Raw genomic sequence first — 22679 nt, 5'->3', positions numbered from 1 at the left:
CCCTTTACAAATTCCATTGGCTTGTAGCCTATTTATAATCAGAGAACATCTCCTCTCCTAGCACTACTTACAATAGTCTTGCTATAGCACTTAGAACTGTTTAAAAACAGCACTCACTGATGCACTTATTCTTATTGTACTTACCTTTTTTAAATATAATTGTTGAGAGAATTGCCTTAAAAAGCAAACTGTGTAGGCTTTGGTTAAAATGCTTCAGCCAAATGTAACATGTATCACATGCCAAAACAAAACCCACAGACATGGTCAAGCCTCGGATTTCACAGCCTATATCTCCTCCTGACATCGTCAACAAGGCGCAGTGCAATCACGTTCACACACTGGATTCATTGCATGAATTTTGGATGAGTTATCAGGCAGTGTGGGTAAAAAAGTGGCATTGCTGAAATATTGTCCTAAATTAGGCTCGGTACAGTGATCGAATATCATTTGTGTATCATGACGCTGATAATAAAAGATCGGGACCCCTTTTATCATAATTTTTTGGTTTGTTTGTTTTTTATCACTCACCACTTTGATTTGATTTGAATAAAAAACGAACATTATTACATTTTACAATGCTTACTTATCCGATGCTTATCGACAGTGCTGAGTAGTAACAAGATCAAAATCATATTGAGTAATTGTTTGATTACATTATATTTTATAAAGTGCGTGATCAATATTGGAGCCTAGTTACATTGTTATGCATTCTTGATTACAACACCAATCAGTCAAATGTAGTAAATAATAAAAAGCGGTCTGAATTTTAAATATTGATGTAAAATGGATCATTGAACATGTTTAATCTTCATCAACAGCAGCTCCCTCCTCCTTTCACACCACAACACTGCACACTGTGTCGCTATGACAACCACCATTACACAACACAAGCTGTCGGGACATTTTCCTGTGTATTTTAAACTATTTGTGCATTTTAGTTGGAAACTTTAATGCAGAAATGTCCCGCACGCAGGCTGAAAGCGTTATAAGAAACATCATCCGTGAAATCGCTCAAAGCTGTTCAAGCAGAGGACAAACTCTGTCTGAGACGCTTATTGCGTTCATGGTGAGTGAAAAGACTCAAATAAAGACTAAAAACACCTCAGGTTAATGTTATACTTACTTTAATGATGTTTTTCAGGTCAAAGCTGTTGTTTTGGATCCCAGGAATCACTTTAACGTGGATAAGACTCTTACAAAGCAAGATGTGCAGAAACTTATTGAGGTAAATATGAGTTTAATCATTAATCGAGTTATTCTGAGGGTATTCCGCCATCCTATGCATTACACTTCCTTATATTAGCATGTAAATAACGTGTTTTATTATGAATATGGTATACAACATTAAGGGGGCATGGGGTTGTTAAAACATTTCTATATGTTTTATATGAGTCCACTATTAAAGTCTCATGTTACTGACCTCTGATACAATCACTGCACGTAGTACCACCACAGAAGTACAGTGTGAGTGTGTGAAAGTGTGTGTCTTTGTGTTCAGCTGTGTGTGGACAGACTCATGGACCAGAACAGTCCAACTCTAAACACCATTAAGATGCAGGTCTACTTTGACATGAACTACACATCTCGACGTAAGTGGAACAAACAAACAAACAAAAAGCACTAAACAAAATATCCAAGCAGATCAAACACTAACAAAAACCATTTCACCTATTAACCGGATGAATGTCAATAAAATGTCCCATCACATTTCAGTCCAAAAGCAAAATAAATTTTAAGGCAGTACAACAAATACTATCATGATGTATAAATACTTTACCATTTAAATAATAAAAATAAACTGTTTTCACATTACAATAACAATATAATAATAATGAGTATGAAAATCTTTTATGCATTACATTAATGAGAATTCCCTTTTTTAGTTATACTGTACAATCAGGGTTGGGAGGGTTACTTTATAAATGTATTCCACTACAGATTACAGAATATATGCTGAAAATTGTAATTTTTTATGTATTCTGTTAGATTACTCAAGGTCAGTAACGTATTCTAAATACTTTGCAAAATGCATACTCTGAAAAACCCAAATATCTTATGCAGTGTTGTTTCCTAAACAAGACCAATCAAACTGATCTTGTTTTAAGGATTTTTAGATATTTTAAAAGGAAAACAATACAAACATTATTATCAAGAATACGATTTTTGCCCAAATATCAAAGATCTTATTATAAAAAAGAAATTATGATCCAATGTGAATTTTCTAGATAACATGATCATGTCTGGTAACATGTGCATGTAAAATGGCTAGAAATAGCATTTTAGCGTAGCGTAAAGCTAACAATTTACACAAGGTTTATTTCTATTTCTTCTACTCCAAACTTACTTCAAACGTATTTCTCTGTCTGCTCGTATGAATGTGACACATCATCAGAAAGTGTTTCACCGCTGTTCAAATGCACTTTGGATCACATCATTTACATGTATAAATGTTTTCCATCTCAAAGAACTAAATATTAAATGAAACAAATGACAATAAAATGCAAATTAATCTCTTCAGAAATCAAAATACTTCTTGAATGTAACTGTATTCTAATGACCAATTATTTAAATTGTAACTGTAGTGGAATACAGTTACTTATATTTTTAATTTTAAATACGTAATCCCCTTACGTGTATTCTGTTACTCCCCAACCCTGTGTACAATAATGAGAATTGGGGGTGAGAAATGTGCTTAACTGGCATAAAAATGCAAAAAAAAATTAAATCTTATTGGTATTAAAAATAGACTTAATTTTATACATATAAGCCTGTTTTTTCTTTTAATTTTGGAGTGAAATTGTCACAGTAAAACAACGGAAGCAAAGATGCAAGTCACTCTTTTAATGTGAGAGGTCAGAACACACGAAACAGTACAGAATAACGGGAGGGGCTGGAGAGAGTGAAGGAGTGAATCCAGTGCAGGTGGAATCCGGATGAGATGAACTATGAAGACACCGAACAGGGACACGAACCAGAAGGATAGCGGACAGGAAAACAACCGAACAAACACTGAGGACATCAAACCAACGATCTGACAAAGAGAGGAAATAGAGATGAGTATAAATACATGGTGGTAATAAGCAGCAGCTGGTGCAGTGAATGAGATCAGCTGGCACGCTGATCAATGGAACAAGCGGTAACGCCCACTAACACACGCTCAAACACACAGAACAACAATAACACGGGACATGAAGGAAACAGCGAATTCATGAATCGTGACAGTACCCCTCCTAGGAACGCCTCCTGGCGTCCCCAGACTCCTTTACCTGTCGATTGTAATCATCAATAAGGGAATGATCCAGGATGTCTCTAGCAGGCACCCAACTTCTCTCCTCCGGACCGTAACCTTCCCAGTCCACCAAGTACTGGATTCCGCGTCCCCTCCGCCTAGAGTCCAGAATACGGTCAACCGAATAAGTGGGTTCCCCTTCTACGAGTCGCGGCGGTGGGGAACCGGGCTGGCGGGTTAATCGCGAGAATAAAAGACGGGTTTGATTTTGGATACATGAAACACGGGATGAATTCTCCTGTACACTGGAGGAAGATTGAGGCGGACTGCCACCGGACTAATGATCTTGGTGACAGCTGAACGGGCCAATGAATTTAGGAGCAAGTTTATTAGAAACGGAGCGGAGAGGAATGTTCTTGGTAGAAAGCCACACTTTGGAACCGACGACGTATACGGGAGGTCTCGACCGGTGGCGATCGGCCTTGGCCTTGGTGCGCGCTCCCGCTTGGAGTAGAGTCTCACGGGCTCTAGTCCAAGTGTGACGACACCTCTGGACGAAAGCGTGAGCGGAGGGGACCGCGACTCGGACTCCAGACTAGGAAAAATTGGTGGCTGGTAACCTAGACTACACTCAAACGGAGATAGGCCCGTGGATGATACTGGTAATGAATTGTGGGCGTACTCCACCATAGACAATTGTTGGCTCCATGAGGAAGGATTCTTGGAGACCAGACATCGCAACGCTCTTTCCAGATCCTGGTTGGCTCTCTCGGTTTGACCATTGCTCTGGGGATGAAACCCTGAGGACAGACTAACAGTCGCACCCAGTAATCTACAAAACTCTTGCCAAAATTTGGACACAAACTGGGGACCTCTGTCGGAAACCACGTCCATCGGGAGGCCATGTAGCCGAAAGACGTGGTTGACGACTGTAATCGCTGTCTCCTTGGCTGAGGGTAATTTGGGCAAGGGAATGAAGTGGGCCGCCTTCGAGAACCGGTCCACCACGGTCAAAACTACCGTGTTACCCTGAGAGGGTGGGAGGGCGGTGACGAAATCTAGCGCGATATGGGACCAGGGTCTCGAAGGGACCGGCAGCGGTTGGAGGAGCCCGTCTGGGGGTCGATTGGAGGTCTTACCAGTGGCACAAACTGAGCAAGCCAAAACAAAACTGTGAACGTCGCGAGCCATACGGGGCCACCAAAATCGTTGTTTGACTAAAGATGTAGTGCGACTAACTCCTGGGTGACAGGCCACATTGGAACAATGCCCCCACTGAATGACGTCGGACCGTAATCCCTCCGGCACAAATAAACGGTTCGGTGGACAGCCGACCGAGGCGTTACCCCTTGTAAGGCCGTCTTGACCTTCGATTCGACCTCCCATGTGAGTGTAGAGACAATTAAGGTCTCTGGAAAAATGCACTTCGGGAGTAGACGGGCGATCGGAATGGTCAAAAATGCGCGATAAAGAATCAGGTTTGATGTTCTTGGAACCTGGGCGGTACGAGAGAGTAAAGTCAAAACGTCCGAAAAAAGTGCCCACCGAGCCTGCCTAGAGTTCAATCTTTTAGCGGTTCTAATGTATTCCAGATTCTTATGGTCGGTCCAGACGATAAAGGGTACCCCGACCCTTCTAACCAGTGACGCCATTCTTCCAACGCTAACTTGACTGCCAACAACTCTCGATTACCAATATCATAATTACGTTCGGCGGGTGACAGACGGTGAGAAAAAACGCCGCACGGATGCATTCTGTCGTCAGAAGGAAAACGTTGGGATAACACTGCACCTACCCCCACCTCTGACGCATCGACCTCCACCACGAACTGACGTGATAAATCAGGGGTAACCAGGATGGGGGCCGAAACGAAGCGGCCTTTCAGTTTGGCAAACGCAGCCTCAGCTGCGTCTGACCACCTGAACGTAGTTCTGGGGGAGGTCAAGGCGATCAGAGGCGAGGCCAGTTGGCTGAAATTGCGAATAAACCGCCGGTAAAAATTGGCGAACCCCAGAAACCTCTGTAGGGCCTTACGGGAGTCCGGACTTGGCCAATCCACCACAGCCTTAACCTTCTCAGGATCCATACGCATCCCCTCAGACGACACAATATACCCTAAGAAGGGAACCGACTGTGCATGAAAAGCGCATTTCTCCGCCTTGACAAAAAGCCCATTCTCTAGGAGCCTCTGAAGCACTCGTCGAACGTGCTGCACGTGTTCCTGGAGAGAAGAAGAAAAAATCAATATGTCATCCAGGTAGACATACATGAACTGGTCGACCATATCTCGCAGCACGTCATTGACGAGTGCCTGGAAGACTGCTGGGGAGTTGGACAAGCCGAAAGGCATGACCAAGTATTCAAAGTGCCCCCTGGGGGTGTTAAAAGCAGTCTTCCATTCATCCCCCTTCCTAATGCGGACCAAATGATAAGCGTTACGTAAATCCAATTTTGTGAAGACCGACGCTCCCTGCAACCTCTCGAAGGCTGAAGACATCAGTGGCAAAGGGTAAGTATTCTTTACCGTGATGCTGTTCAGCCCCCGGTAGTCAATACAAGGTCGCAGGGATCCGTCCTTCTTCCCCACAAAAAAGAACCCCGCCCCCGCTGGAGAAGAGGAAGGACGGATGAACCCCGCTGCTAGAGAATCAGAAATATATTTCTCCATGGCCTCTCTTTCTGGAACAGAAAGTGAATATAATTTGCCCTTAGGCGGAGACGTACCTGGCAGTAACTCTATGGCACAGTCATAGGGACGATGCGGAGGGAGGGAAGCAGCCGAGACTTACTGAACACTTCCTTCAGGTCTAGGTACTCCGTGGGCACGTTTGACAAATCCACTGCTACCTCCTGAAACGAAGAGACAGAAACAAACGGACAAGCAGACACAAGACAGGACTCATAACATTTATTGCTCCACTCTGATACTGATCTCTGCCGCCAGTCTATCTTGGGATTGTGTTCAATGAGCCAGGGGTGTCCTAAGACAATAGATGCAAGGGGGAGTCCAGAATATAAAAGGAGATGGTTTCAGTGTGGTTGCCAGATACGCAGAGTGTGATGGGTCCAGTGGTGAATGAGATAGTGGGAAGCGCTTGGCCGTTGAGGGCTTGAACTGCGATGGTGTGGGTGAGAGGCAGAAGGGGAACCTGATTCTTGATTGCAAAGGAGTAATCCATGAAATTACCTTCTGCCCCGGAGTCCAGTAGTGCTTGACAGTCGAGGGATTGGGCTGCCCATCGTAGTCTTACCGGGAGGAGCATAGATGTTGACGAGGTCTTCTCAGCGGAGATCCCACCCGACAGTAGCCTCTGATTTACTGCCGGGCTTGCCCTTTTACCGGGCAGTTGAAAGCAAAGTGTCCCGCTGTGCCGCAGTAAAGACAAAGGCCCTGGGATCTCCGCCTCTCCTTCTCCTCCCGGGAAAGCCGAGCTCGCCCGACCTGCATGGGCTCGTGATCGTAGACGGGGCTGACCGCGTCCCCGCTGCTGGCTCGCAGCGTCTCCGTTGCTCCAGACAACCGAGCGGTTGCCCTCCGATGTTCCACTCGGGAGAGTCGGGAATCTACACGGAGCGCCAGTTCGATCAACCCGTTTAGTGTAGTAGGCAAGTCCAGAGCATAGATCTCTCTTTGAACGCGGTCAGCCAGCCCATGCAGGAACATGTCCCACTGCGCCTCCTCGTTCCACTGACACTCTGCTGCCAAGGTCCGGAACTCAATGGAGTAATCAGACACGGATCTCTCATTTTGTTTAAGGTCCGCGAGAATCCGTGCCGCTTCTCTGCCCGCGACTGCCCGGTCAAAAACTCTCTTCATTTCAGTGGCGAGTGTCTGGAACGAGGTGCAGCATGGATCTTGGTTCTCCCACACCGCCGTTCCCCAGAGCTGCCCTCCCAGTCAGTAGTGTGAGCACAAATGCGACCTTGCTTTGTTCATTGGCAAAAGTTCTGGGCTGCAGAGAGAAGTGCATAGAACAACGTGTTAAAAATGCCCTGCAAAAATTCGGCTCACCGTTGTAAGACTCGGGAACAGGTAGGCGGGCTCTGACTGAGAGACATTCTCTGGTGGTACAGGGGAGCGGGCGGTGTGGGTGGCGCAGCGGGAGCACGCGTAAGCTGAAACTGTTGAGTGAGCTCGGACACCTGCGTCACGAGAGCAGAAATAGCCCGACCCGTCTCATTCATATTTCTCTCCTGGGAATCCATCCGTGCCATGCTGGATCTGATGAAATCTTCCAGAGAAGAGGAGGTGCCACTTGCTGCTTCCATGCTTGGTCAGATCGTTCTGTCACAGTAAAACAACGGAAGCAAAGATGCAAGTCACTCTTTTAATGTGAGAGGTCAGAACACACGAAACAGTACAGAATAACGGGAGGGGCTGGAGAGAGTGAAGGAGTGAATCCAGTGCAGGTGGAATCCGGATGAGATGAACTATGAAGACACCGAACAGGGACACGAACCAGAAGGATAGCGGACAGGAAAACAACCGAACAAACACTGAGGACATCAAACCAACGATCTGACAAAGAGAGGAAATAGAGATGAGTATAAATACATGGTGGTAATAAGCAGCAGCTGGTGCAGTGAATGAGATCAGCTGGCACGCTGATCAATGGAACAAGCGGTAACGCCCACTAACACACGCTCAAACACACAGAACAACAATAACACGGGACATGAAGGAAACAGCGAATTCATGAATCGTGACAGAAATATGACCCGGACATGTTCTTGACAGGTTTCATGAGATTCGCCGAAGCACATAAAGCAGTGTTTTAGGTTTAATCACTTTTGAAGTGAAGTATGTCTAGGTTACTTTTGTAACCTCTGTTCCCTGATGGGGGGAACAAGACGTTGTGTTGAAGAAGCGACACTAGGGGTCTCTCTTGAGAGCATCTCTGAACTTGAGAAAAGGCCAATGAGAAATTGGCAGACAGAATTTGCATGTGCTTCCCCTGGACATACGGGTATAAAGGGAGGGAAATATGCATTCAGATTTGCACTGAGGAGCCGAGAATGAGGTTCGGCCATAACAGTGGCTTGGTTCAGCATCTTGACTGGGAGGACACAACGTCTCTTTTCCCAGTTGACCTGAAGCCCTAGACGGCTAGGCGAACTGAATCGCGTAGCCGAGTCAGATGGTCCTGACCAACCAGTGTGACGGGTTGGGAAATAAAAGTCATGCGTCCAAGCTCCGTGCGAGGGGCACTAAGGGCTTTGCAGTGGAGCATGTAGTATGGGGTCGGGAGGCAGAAGCGAGTCAAGAGGCTCTGGTGCTGAGAGAAGACTCAAAGCACTTACCTTGCTCCACACACCAGGCAGGGGGCGGGTTAGTGACTTAGGAGGAGGCCCCGTGTAGGCGTCCTCTGGACTCATCAGAACTGGCCGGCCAGGGGGCAGCAGTTGTGGTTCTGGAGGCGAGAGGTCCGGGACTGTTGAAGTGTGGCACCGGGTTGCCGTGAGAACAGCATTTTCAGGCCAGGTGACCCAGGGAAAGAGGAAATTGCTCTTTTATTGAGAATGTGGAATCGTGGCTGTGAGCGGCACCCGGACCCGAGGAACCAGTCATCTAGCCCTGAAGGCTGTGGGTAAGATGGAGGGTTCCAGTCCAACCCCACGCTGACGGCGGCCCGTCCAAGCATGTCTGCCATCTGGGTGTCAGCCTCAGACTGGGCGTGCCGACCCGAGGGCGGAAGTCCAATCGAGTCTTCCGCGTCAGATGCCGGAACACTCTTTGATGCAGCTGTGAGCTCATCATCCAGCTCGGGGGGCTAGAGGGGGTAAGCAGACTGGCCGTGAGGCGAGCCGCTGTCACCCCAAGCCAGGATGGAAGTCAACGAGCATGCCGGGGGGGCGGGTTGTTTGTGGGGATCTACCCAGTGAAACCGAGCCCGCTGCCATCCCCAAATCACCTCCATCACCAGACGGGTTGTCCTCAATCCCGTGGAAAGAAGGAACAATGCTGGGGGCGGCTGGAGTGGCATTCCTCTTTAAGAAGGAAAGCTGCGACCACACCGTTGCCATGGTAAGGTTCTTGCAGTGAGAACACAAACCATCCACAAATGCTGCCTCGGTGTGATCACTGCCCAGACTCACATGGCAGCATCTGTGACTGTCAGGAGCGGAGAGAACTCGACCGCATCGATGAACTACACAGGGGTGGAAGGGCATCTTTATAAAGACGCGTCCTGAAAAGGACGTTCAACGCCACTGTGTATTGCTCTTTTAGAGAAAATAAACTCTTTTAGGGAAAATATTCTCTTTTAGAAGCACTCAGGGGCTAAGCTGCACTGTTGTGCAGAGAAGGAGAAAGCCGCTGATATGTGCCATACATCCAACAGCATACGCTCTGTAGAGATGAATGGAACAGTCAGTGAATGCAGCTCGCTGATCACACAACCGCTCGGCTCCGAAGGAAAAATCTGAATGGACAGATGCATATTTCCCTCCCTTTATACCTGTATGTCCGGGGGAGGGACATGCAAATTCTTTCTGCCAATTTCTCATTGGTATTTTCTCAAGTTCAGAGATGCACAAGGCTCTCAAGAGAGACCCCTAGTGTCGCTATTTGACACAACGTCGAAGTGAGCGACAGACGGGGAACTGAATGTTGGCAATGTAAAACACAGCAGTTGGATCTCAGATCTGTTTGACTGTTTATTCTGTGTCAGGTGAGTTTATGGAGGAGCAACAGAGAGTCCTGCAGTCACGTCTGTTGTCACTGAACAGAGAGATCACAGACAGCAGAGCCAAGACCAGAGATGACCTGAAGAATCTGTACGGAAAGATAGTGAGCTACATCATACAACGCTCCAACCTTGGCTCAGCCACTGACATCAACACTGTGAGAGAAACCACAGGTGATATGCACATGTTGCTACCCTGTAATCAACCACATACTACCCAATTATTGTCAAGCACCATCAGATATTTTTGCATCATTTCAACCATAGTCAGATTTCCCTTTAGTGCTACTAATAGCGAGTTGCGCGAGCAAAATCTGGTATGCTGGTTCTAGTATCATATTACATAGAGATTCCCTGTATATCCCAGTATAAGCACACACACAATAAAACAGAAAATGTGCATTATCTGTTGACAAGGCTGAAAGTAGATTGTGGAACTCTCACAATGCTAACACTTTTGATAATCAGCCAAGCAAACATGGCCGATGTGATAGACAGACAGACAGAAAGACAGACAGACAGACAGACAGACAGATAGATAGATAGAGACAGACAGACAGACAGACAGAGAGAGAGACAGATTGACAGACAGATAGAGAGAGACAGACTGACAAACAGACAGAGAGAGACAGACAGATAGAGAGAGACAGACTGACAAACAGACAGATAGAGAGAGACAGACAGACAGATAGAGAGAGAGAGAGAGAGAGGCAGACAGACAGATATGCTCTGTGAAAATTCACATGCAGGAACATGACTTTATCATAATCATCGGGTTTTTACTCAAACTGTTATGCTGATAATAACATTTGTAATGAAAAATAAATGATTAAATTGAAAAATGCAAAATAGAAACATTTTCACAAGTGGACTCATACTTAGAATATAGCATACATTTGCATGTTTTTTTTTTAGGTGATGTAATGTATATGGTGTGTGTTTGCTGCAGCGGCTTTGCAGAGTGTGTTTCCTCAGTCAGAGCTGGCCACCTTCATGTCTCTGATGAAACAAGACAAAGAGCAGCAGCTCAGTGAACTCACTTTGATCGTCAGCGGCTTGCGACTCTTCAACAAAGACAACAGGAAGGGAGGAGAGAGCATACAAAACTGTACGTGTGTGTCTCCCGGAGACGTTATTCATCTGTCATCATATAACCGTTAGTTCTGCTCGTCTAGTCTGATTAGACAACCAGCATTCTGAGAGGGTTGATATGAAGTATAACAGAACTGGGACACTTCAATTTTTGTGTTATACTCTTCTTGTCTGTGTTTGTCACATCCACACAAGTCTGTGTGTTGCTCAGCAACATGCAATGGTTAATCTGCCCTTAGCTCTGTGTGGAACCAACTGTAACTAAATAAATGTCCATAAAGACCATTTCAAGAATGTAAACAAAAACAAATGAATTAGAAAGGTCCAGACATATTTCCAGATCCTTCCAACAAATCTCTTTTTCAAGGTTATCTGGGCATCTTTGGAATGTGAAACTCCTATCTACTTGAATGGGGAAAGACCGAAATCTCCAAAATGGTTGATCAATTTTATGATCAAAGAACACATTTCAAATAAGCAGAAAAATCTAACAAAACTGTGTGGCAGGGTGAGCAAGAGATGGACACACAGGGTGTGTCATTTATTTAAAATATCCAAAACAAATGGTAATCTGGGGCCTTCGCGGTGGAAAGGGCTATGTGAAGGAAGTAAAGTGAGGAAGGTCCAGTTGATAGTGGGCGGGGTCTCGGCGGCCATGACGCATTGCCATTCTTGGTCTGAAGTGGCCCAGCATCCTGGCCTGTCGGCCGCAACGCATGGTCCGTGAACAATACTTGAAATGGTCTTTGTAGCGCAACAGTGCCCATTACATTTTTCAGCTCTCTTGGTTCCGGAAGGATTTTCCCCATTCATTTCTTCCATAGGGATTTCATTAAATTCTTTATAATGAGTTTTATGTAAGAATGGGACGATATGGTTATCACACGGTTCAGTTTGATATACGTTATGAGTTTTGATGTGATAACACTTAAATGACAAATTATGGCAGAAAATTGTGTTTACTTTTTTAATTGCTTGTGCAAAATGCACGTTATAATTTCTCATCAAATTAAAGTTATTTAATACACAATTTAAATGCTTAAAGTTTAAATAATGGAGTTTCTCATATACCTTTTACAATAAAAAAAAAAAAATCACAAACAAATAAGCCTTCAAAAATAGTGGGCAACATCAGACTATTCAGGTGCAGAACAAGCAATAGAACTGAACAGAACCTGACCTGAAGAAGTATATGAATTGTATTTATTTTTTAATAGTAAAGTATACATTTTTATTATCGCATTTTACCTTTTTTTTTATATAAAAATTCTGCATACTATCAATGATTATTTCTTGAAATTGTATATATAATAAAGATATGAGCTTTCAATGTTTGAAATTAGGTGTACAATTTACAAGTAATATATTTTTTACGTTCCATCCATGTTGTTTGTGATTAAAATTAATAATTATTTTTACTATGGGTCTGGGTATCTCAGCGAGTATTGACGCTGACTATCACCACTGGAGTCATGAGTTTGAATTCAGGGTGTGCTGAGTGACTCCAGTCAGGTCTCCTAAGCAACCAAATTATCCCGGTTGCTAGGGAGGGTAGAGTCACATGGGGTAACCTCCTCGTGGTGGTGATTAGTGGTTCTCTCAATGGGGTGTGTGGTGAGTTGTGTGTTGATCGTGGAGAGTAGCATGAGTCTCCACATGCTGTGAGTCTCCACGGGGTTATGCACAACGAGCCACGTGATAAGATGCACGGATTGACGGTCTCAGAAATGGAGGCAACTAAGTAGTGGGAATTGGGCATTCCAAATGCCCAATTCCAAGGGTGAAAAAGGGAATAATGTTTTTTTTTTTGTGAACTCTGTAAACAGTGTAGAAAAAGCACAGTATTGGTAAAATCAAGCGATAGAGAGATTATGATGTGAGATGGGTCATTTCATTTATGATCACATGGACAGAAAACAATGTTTCAGATTTCGAAATATTGAGTTTTGCCTCGATATGGTTCAAAAATGTTTTGGTTCGAGATAGATATATAGAAATTTGATACATTATCCCATCCTTAGTTGTAAGCCATGAACCAAACCAACAAGCTCTGAGGTGAATCACAAGATTACAAACTTGAAACAACATTATTTTATAATTTGAACAAGTGATGTAATCGAATTAAAAATGACTTAAATTCTAAATATATTGATTCAAAGTTTTTGATTAGAATTAAAGAAACAATATTTTTAATTGACTTTTTTATGATTAACATTCATTTCCCAACAAACAAATACAAATTCCCCAATCTTCTATATGCCCCTTCTTCGAAAGCCTCCACGCTCCCCATCTCCGAGCACCACTCCCTAAATGGGGGCACTCCAGCCTACTTCCAACCCCTTAAAATCACTTGTCTGTTGATCATAACACTGCTTAGGACCCAGTTTTCTGAGTCTGGGGCACATGAAATTGACCAGCAGGAAGGGGATTCTTAATACATAATTACATACAATACATAAAAAAAAAACCACAATAATACTTAAAACAGCCATATGCTCTGGGCAATTATCGTTGCTGCTAATTGTTCCAGGACAAGACAGAAAAATAATGGGGAAAGAGGACAACCCTGCTGTGTGCCCCTATCCAGAGTAAAATAATCTGAAATTAATCAATTTGTTTGTTACACTGCTACAGGGTACAACTTGATCCAGCCAATAAAAGTATTTCCAAACCCATATATTTCCAAAATCTTAAAAAGATAATCCCATTCTACCATATCAAATGCCTTTTTGGCATCAAGTGAGATGCCAAAGTGATCATTCGCTACTGACCACATGATATTGATTAAATGCCTAATGTTATCAGAAGAGCTATGACCCCGAATAAACCCCACCTGATCTATATGTATGAGAGCATGTAGATTGTGTATAACACATAACAGGGATTTTCTTGAAGGCATGTGTTAATTGTGTAGTAGACGTGAGTATGTAGATGGCAAAAAAACAAGTAAAGAGATGGAATCAAAAGATACTTAAGTGCTAAGGTGAGTGGTGCCTTGTCGGTGTCCTTGCTCGGTGGACTCGCACAGGTAGACTCGCTTGTCTTTAGACACGTAGGTCTTTACACGAGGAGGGCTTTACACGAGGGCCACCACTTCCGCTGCCGCTTCCTCGTCAGCATGCAGATCAAAATATATACACGCTGTAAACGAGCCGTTCAGTGGGAAAAAAGCCAGTCACGCCCTAATGCTACCTAGCACAACAAAGCTAGTCATGTGGTCAACCGAAACGAAACTTCTCCGGCCAAATTGACTCCCTGGATTTTTAATTCTTTGACATATTATCTTCCTAGAACAGTTAAGGATCAGGGTGTTCCAAATCTGTAATTTGGATGTCAATGTTTATGACTTGAAAAGTATTGAAACTAGCAAAGTGCGCAGAGCTGGCTGTTCACACATCAGAATCTTGCATGGCATCACATGACTCTGCATTTTAAGTTATAAGTTGAGTTATCTTTAAAAATGTATTTACCTATGAAAAAATACTTGGAATTTTTACTTCTGGAACCAGACAAATTTCTTTGTTTATTTTGTTAAATTGTTACATTTACTGATATTTATCACATACACATTGGCATCAATGGTCACTTCTCATAGTGTGTACCCATCTGCAGTGCCTGCCTTCTTGAATGAGGTACTGCCTGCTGCAGTCTCAGACACTGAGAGCGAACTGGCTGGATCTCAGCGCTTGGCCTGGCAGTACACTGCCCTGCTGGAGAAGCTTTCGGACCAGGACACAGACCACAGCAACTGTCCTGTCGACCCAGATCTGCTCAAACAGGCTCTCTATAACACACGACAGCATGAGTCCTTCCTCAAAATCATACTGGTGGGTTATACAGTTAGTTAATTAGTCTGCTGATAGTGCTGTTTATTTGCACACGCTGTCTGCGCTGGTTTAGTGCCAGATTTGTTTCCAATTTGCATGCCGAAATAAATGGACAGGAATTTGGGGCTGGTTCTGAGCACAAGGTTGTGAAGGATGCAGCAGACTACTGCCATTTGGCATTCTTTATTGAGAGTGCATCCCTCCACCACAGTGATCCAGAAAACCGAATCAGATTAAAGAAAGCAATCATTTGCAAATCCTTTTGAACGTTTCAATTGAAAACAGTACAAAGTTCATCCACATTTTAACTAATCATTCTAAGTTTCCGATAAGCTGCTGCAGTTCTCTGTAGTTTCTCCACTGGTGATTTGATGATTCTGATGTTTCCATCAGGCGGATATTATCCTGTGTGCAAAGGAAGTGGTGCATTTACAACATGATCTGGCAGCTAGAATGATGCTCCTGAGGGACACGGTGCACTCGAAGACTGCAGTGCCCATAGCACAGGTTTTTGTGAGTAATTTCTCCAGGGATTTTCCCCTCTGTTTGTGAAGTCTTGAATGGTTACCGCTGCTACACTCTTAAAAATAAAGGTTCCAAAAATGGATTTTTAAGCTATGCTATTGAACAATCATTACAGTGAAAGGTTCTCAAAAGAACCATCTTTAAAGAATCTTTCCATAATCTAACAAACATTTTCTACTGCAAAGAACCTTTTGTGCCATGGGAAGGTTCCACGTATTTTAAAGGTTCTTCATGGAACCATACATGCCGATAAAGAACAGGGTAACTGACAGTTATTTTTTACAGAAACCATGGAAATATCAGGGAATTTTAAAATAGGAAATGAGTTCAATCTTAAAAAGTCATTGAAAAGACATGGACATTTCTATAGTGAATATATTTATATTTATATTTATAGTGATGTGCTTCTATAAAATATTTCATTGGCTAGAAATTGCTCTTTGTAAGTGCAATCTCTATAAAAGATAAATTATATAAAAAAAAATCGTTATCCAGTAATCCAAATGACTGAAAAAATATGGAAAAGACATGAAACCCTTTTGCACGTGCAATGCCTTCTCCCATTCCGTCCTTCACAACCACTTCTGGGGCTGGGAGAGTGGAAGTGCTAGGTTTTGCTCCTCCTTTTGTATACTTCTATAATGATACAAACTCAGAATCCCATCTTGCATTGCAACGAAAATATGGTGGTGTGCATAGCCAAAAAGCGCATTCACGACCGAATCTTAACTATCATAAGCAATCATTATAAACATCTAAAAAACACATTATATGTTTAACAATGTATTATCTGTCCTCCAGTGCATCTGCTGTGAAGTGTAATGCAAGATTTATTTGAGTTACAGCACACATTAAAGAGCTCATGCTGGGAGATTCGGCAGTACAGGAGAGAGTCATGTGCGAAAAGGTTAATTGGTCAAACTATCCAGCTATGAGGTGAATCACAACTCAACAAATTTGAAGCAAATCAGAGACAAAAAGACAAAGAAACAAGACTGTGTACTTAACGTCTTTAATAAGGGAATGAACTACAATCCCATATGATTATAAGAAATATTCGGATATATACAAATATAAAAGTCATTTGAGAGTGTAGGGAGAGCGACTTGATTGCATAATTAACAGTGCATCTTGGGAATTGACGGTCGCCTCCGGGCTTGTTTGGTGGACCTTCTTGGCTGCAGTTCTCTGGTTGGCGGATCTTTCTCTGCTGGATCATGGGTAATGTAATTGTTCACAAGGAACTCAGCTATTAAACGTGATTTTTAAACAATGAAGTTGATATGACGCAAGCAAAATAATAATTTATAGAATAATTAGATCAAATTTTTTTGTCATTTATTATAGTTCACATTTACTATCAACCTGTTCCACTAAAATTTGAGAGCCACAAAGTGTCACAATACTTTATATTAGAAATGATTATGTGTAAAATCAGTGAGACGCCAAAATCATTTGTCTGAAGCATATGTACATGTCCCAACAATTGAAAATAGTGCAGACGGAATGCAAAACGAGTCTTGTGAGAGCAGAACAGATGGACTCTGTAGCAAAATAGTTTGATTGGCTTATATTCAATGAATAAAAACAAACAAAATATTGAATTCTATTGAATTCTATGGCCAATTTTTGTGTTGTCTAATCAATGTTTTACTTGTATCCACAATAATACAATGTATTTGAATCTAAACAATCTGAATGTATATACTGTATATGTTGATATGCTGTAAATTGTGATTAATTAATCTGCATGTCATGTGATTAATTCGATTACAAATCTTAATGGTTTGACAGCCCTAATCAATAGGTTTATCACTTGAAATTTAGCAAAACCAATTTTATTTCATAAATGCCAATTTCTTTGATTTGTGCTATATAACCTAAATACATTCATACATTTTTAAGTGTGACTTCATTGTTGAAATACTTTTTGGGGCCTCTGTATATGGACTTATGCATTACTACATCTTTGAGCTTAACCACACTAAATTATTCATTTATGATAAGAAATACTACTTGGTCCATTACAGAAAGTTTCATATTTTTAGAGTACACTAGTGATCATCTGATCACGTCTTAGTGGAGAACACAAACTGTTTTGAAGAGTAGATTTATAAATGTCACTCTCCTTGTCAGCCTCATTTCACAGCTTTGGCTGAACTCTGGGCAGGATTGGAAGTTGAGATGGCGCTACAGAGCATGCTCACTGACCTGGTGTCCAGTCTGAGGGTCTTCCTCTCCGCACAGTCTCTGTTGAGCTCAGATCAACTGAAGCTGATGCTGGAGGGACTGCAGGTGCAATCAGACCTGGAGAGAACCTCTGGGACTGCAGGTATTCACCATTCACCTGTGAGACACAAACACACACACAATTGCCTGTTGTCCGATAGTCATCTGAAAATTCCTTTGTAGTCACTGCCATTTAAGTTGAATGCTGAATACATCGAAAACATGTCCTGGTCTTATTTGACCTCTAAATGAAAAGAAAAAATTACAGATAAATAAATATATTTGGCATAAAGAAAAGAATGCCTATTTTAGGACCATTATAATTTTTCATTGTGGCAATATTTTCATGATACTTGAGCACAATTTCATTCACAATTCTAATTACCATTATGAGAGATGTATACAACATCCAAGATGTATACTTGGATGTTTTATTTTTGAGTTTGTAATTTCTATTGTCCTCAGTTGCTGTAATAGTATCAGAATATGATTTCAAGTTTATTGGCCAAGCAAGTTACACTAAGTTACACAAGGATTTTTCCCATTTCATTCTTTATTTGGTGAGCAGCGGAGTCTCTAACAGCTGAATTCCACTTTTTGAAATATTGATTTGAGTTGGAATCATTTTATTAGCTTTAATGATCTCTTTACCCCAGATATGTGGTCATTATTCACAAATATCAGACCACTGGATAGTGCGATTGACCAATCAGAAATGCGCGACTGACCTGGTGAAAATGCCAAAAAATTTAAATGGTCTCAAAATAGGCTTCATTTTGTAACTTTTTTTTTACAAATTGGTAAATGGTCTGCACTTATATAGCGTTTTTTTTTTAACCTTAGAGGTTACCAAAGCGCTTTACACTGTGTCTCATTCACCCACCCCCACACACACACACACACACACACACACACACACACACACACACACACACACACACACACACACACCAATGACAGCAGAGCTGCATGTAAGGTGCTAGTCTGCCATTGGGAGCAACTTGGGGTTCAGTGTCTTGCCCAAGGACACTTCGGCATGTGGAATCGAACTGCCAACCCTGTGATTAGTGGCTGACCCGCTCTATCACCTGAACCACAGGCTTTCTGAGATTCACCCAGTTAAACCATATAATAATTATTTCACATAAACATTTGTTTTGTTTTTATTTCTGAAGAGCATATCATTGTGTCAGAGATGAGTACATGTGAATGGATTTTCCCAGAGGTCACAGCTAACTTTGCCGATCTGCCACTGCAGTATAAGGGGGTCTGTGGGTACACCCTCGTAAAGAAGAATGGCCTTTTAGTCCCAGGTACAAGTTTTCTCTTGGAACTGAATCTAACCATATAGAAAAATCCAAACAATTACATTATATAAATGTAGGTGCAGGATCTAAAAATATATTTCAAAAAAGTAAATAAAAGTGACATATCTTTAGATTTAATGCAGTTAAAAATGCCATCTTATTTGATTAATTGTTATAATTATTATCGTAATGACTGCCTCTTCTTTTCAGGTAATCCAAATATTGCTGTGCTAAAACACAAGGAGAAATACTATGCGTTCAGCTGCAAGAGCGCTGCGTACGAGTTTGCCTCTAAAGCAGATGAGTATATAGCAGCTGTGGTAGAGATTGCAAAGAGATCACCTGAGCTCATCCAACTTCTTCAACTCCATCATGAGTTCGCCTATGTTACACCATATTCTGAGGTACCAGGATGGCATTACAGAACTTGATTTTTGCAATACTGTCTGCACTTGTTTGCAGAACTATTTTTATTTTACTTTGGCTCGCATAAACAACTGTATGATTCAGTGACAGACTTTTCATTCTGCGTGTCAAAGCAGACCTGACACTTTTTTATTTTTATCATCTAACAAAACATAACTCATAGATACTATGATATTCTTTGTACCTTGTCTCTTGGAGGACAATGAAAATACAGTATATGAATATAATAAGGATTTAGTACCAAGGTATTTATCGATCAAAGTACCGTGATATAACCATTCGATACCACCACATTGTACCTCTTTTTAAATGTTTTTGTTTTCTTATAGATAAGAATAAAATCTAATTGCATCTGATTAATTTTAGTATTTCATATTTATAAATAATAAGTGGTTTAAATGAAGGAAGTTACTTTAGTCATGTAGCTTGTAGTGAGCTCAGCTTTCTCTATTAGCTTACAGCTTGTCAGTTTTGGATTAGCTAATTGTTTCTTTCGAGTAGTTGGTACCTTGGCTACATTTCTGAGTATCTCACCCATCACTGAATTGATTTTAGTGGGTCCTTTTTTCTTTGCTCTACAAAATGTGAAACAGGACTGGTTAGAGTGCCCTGTGAAGACAGCCAGTAATGAAATAAGTTAGTTTTACTCTACATTCTAATGGTCATCAGTCTATATGTTTTTATAGATGATTTTTATAGTATTGATAAAGCTGATGAATGTAACTTTGTCAGTGTTAAAATACTTCTAACCCAGCTTAATATGCAAAGACGAGTGTCATTCATGGGTTCATTTTCTCAAAAACTGTAAACACTTACACTATAAAATTCCTGTGTTTGTTTATAGCGACTCCTTTAGACCCGCCCCAACATCGTTTTCGACCAATGACGTGTGTTGGGGGCAGGACTATATTATGGTAAAAAAACAGCAGTCAAGGGGCGTATTCACAAAGCTGCTTTGAAAACATTGTTTATTTTCTCAATTCGGTTTTGTGACCTTGGAGTGTACTCAACTAAAAGAGTAACTACAACATGATTCAAATAACATGAACTTTATTGGAATTCAAGGAAACCTGGTTAGAAAAAACGAAGTTCTGTTCATTATTGAAAACATTGGCGTGCAAGGGCTCTGGTCGCTGCTCAGCACTTTTGCAGCAACTTCCATTTCCATGGCAACGGTGACTTATTTGCTTGGTGGATCAGTCTTCAGGATTATGGGTAGTGTACTTCTTCACCAGGATTGCAGCTACTACATATGCCCCTTTTCAAATGAAGCTGAAATCACTCTTACTTCTGGCTTCTACAGATGCAAGTGCCAGTCCATCACTTAACCTCAGATCTCATGAAAGGACTGTCTAGTAAGGTTTATACATTGTAAGTCAAAATAACTTTCTCTATGGTGAAAGTGAATGAGATGTTTACTTCTGGAACCAGACTGTTGCAATCTCTAACTCTCCCACTTGCATACTCTACAGTGAAATGTGTGATATACCGTAAGCTTAGAGTGTTAACGCTACTTCTGTTGTCTCAGATGCAGTCAGGGGAGAAACTGCTGGTGAAACCCATCTGTAAAAGTGACAGCTGCACTCAAACCGAAATCCACCCTCTGGAGACCAACATCGTCAGGTCCTATGATTGGAATGAGTGGGAGCTGCGGAGAAAAGCCATCAAACTGGTGAGGAAACACACCAGAGAGGTTTGAACTCAAACACACATGTGATCTCAGTCCAGACTGAAGCAGAAATAAATGTTTATCAATAACTGTACAAAGCAACATTTGGTCCCAGATTTGCTGTATGATAGCTTCATTTTGGCTAAATTTAAAACTCTGTTCTGGTATAGTTGTTTTATTTCTTTTTTTATTTGATTCCATTTCAGTATTTATTTCATGTTTATTGCTAGAAATAAACACACAAAACAGGGTTTTAAACTGTATTTAAATGTTTTATTGATATTTTTTTGAACCCCACATACTGTCAAATGAATAGGAAATAAAACAACTCCTGAGGTTGACAATACACATTTCCTGATTGACCACCACCACCAAAAAAAAAAATTTATAAATACTAATTGTCCATATTTTATATAATGGAAAATGCTGAAAATGAAGGGAATGTAACCAAAAAGTGTCCCGGTTTTAGGCAAACCTGCGTAATAAAGTGACACGCTCCATGCAGACCGATCTGAGTCACATGAGACGTCATAACAGCACACAGACGTTCCTCCATATAGATGTCTCCAGCCAGACAAAACGAGACAGGGAGAGTAACTTACCAAAACCACTAGTCTATCTGGCAGGACTGAGAGGAGGGAAGACCAAAGCATCACACATGATTAAGGTTGATTTAACTAGAGCTGTTGATGAATGAATTATTATATCAGAGAACACTGTGCACAAAACCTAGACTCAATAAACTGCTTATTAATTATTGTGTTTGTGTGTCGTTTATGAAGTGGATGGTGCATCTGACCTCTTGATAAACTGCTTGGTGATGTTGTGAAAACTAATGCATTGATTCAGATAAAACTACCAAGATAACAGCCTTTCTTTATGACCACTATGCTGTTGTAAAATACAGTATATTATAAATGTCTTTCAATGAAAATGGCTAAAAGTATACCTTCTCAAATATAAAACACCAAATAATAATGCACAATAATATACACCGAAGTACTCAAAACTAAATATATACCCTGTACATATGGACATATAGACAGATAAATATCAACTTGTTAGATATAAACAGTTTTTGGAAGTTCTCCTGGGAAGTTTCTACATGTGAGCTCAGAAATTGTTATTATGATGTGATTTTTAGCAGAATAAACTAGAATTAAGCAATTTCATATTCCTTTCTCTCAGTTTCACCTTAGTGACAAAGACAGGATGCTTTCTGGCTCTTATGCAGCAAAATGAATAGCTTTATAATGCTTTACCTTTATTATTACTATATTTAAATAACTCAAAAGCATTTTATCATTCTCTGTTGCCAAAGTGCATAATGGGAAAAGTGGTTTTGTCACAAACCTGTTGCTTTATAAAGTGGCTAAATGAGTAGAATTACTGTCAAGCTTTATCACTATTCTTCATTGACGGTACACAAAATGCATACAATCTAATGAATTTGATTCGTGCCATCATTCTACAGTATAACTGACCCAAGTGAGAAAGACTGGCATTTCTGACATGACTCTTGAAGACATCATTAGAGGTCACTGACCTCTAACCTCTGGCACAATCAGGGATGGGTTTGTCATTTTTGGGGCACTAAGCAAAGTTTGGATGCACAGAGTCTTAATACATAATCACTGAAAACAAGCGGAATAATGAACAAATGTCAGTATTTTCTCAGTTTTTCCTTTA

General features: G+C 41.4%; 1 protein-coding gene across 1 annotated transcript; it reads left to right on the top strand.

Annotated features, from left to right (window-relative positions):
- The first annotated feature begins 882 nt into the window (after window positions 1-882).
- Window positions 883-21747, top strand: cfap206 (cilia and flagella associated protein 206). Its single transcript, XM_052098158.1, has 12 exons — window positions 883-1066; window positions 1142-1225; window positions 1499-1589; window positions 9901-10089; window positions 10865-11023; window positions 14620-14834; window positions 15228-15347; window positions 17496-17691; window positions 18764-18901; window positions 19106-19299; window positions 20850-20993; window positions 21460-21747. Exons 1-12 carry the CDS (start codon window positions 959-961, stop codon window positions 21685-21687), a joined length of 1866 nt encoding a protein of 621 aa, XP_051954118.1. The 5' UTR covers window positions 883-958; the 3' UTR covers window positions 21688-21747.
- Window positions 21748-22679: the final 932 nt, after the last annotated feature.

Source organism: Xyrauchen texanus, chromosome 30 (genome assembly GCF_025860055.1).
Source record: "Xyrauchen texanus isolate HMW12.3.18 chromosome 30, RBS_HiC_50CHRs, whole genome shotgun sequence".
Lineage (NCBI taxonomy): Eukaryota > Metazoa > Chordata > Actinopteri > Cypriniformes > Catostomidae > Xyrauchen > Xyrauchen texanus.
This window is presented reverse-complemented; position numbering and strand designations above follow the sequence as displayed.

Coding starts and splice junctions, on each gene's coding strand:
- cfap206 (XM_052098158.1), top strand. CDS start 959: ATGTCCCGCACGCAGGCTGAAAGCGTTATAAGAAACATCATCCGTGAA. Junction 1,067..1,141: donor AGACGCTTATTGCGTTCATG/GTGAGTGAAAAG, acceptor GATGTTTTTCAG/GTCAAAGCTGTTGTTTTGGA. Junction 15,348..17,495: donor TGCCCATAGCACAGGTTTTT/GTGAGTAATTTC, acceptor TCTCCTTGTCAG/CCTCATTTCACAGCTTTGGC.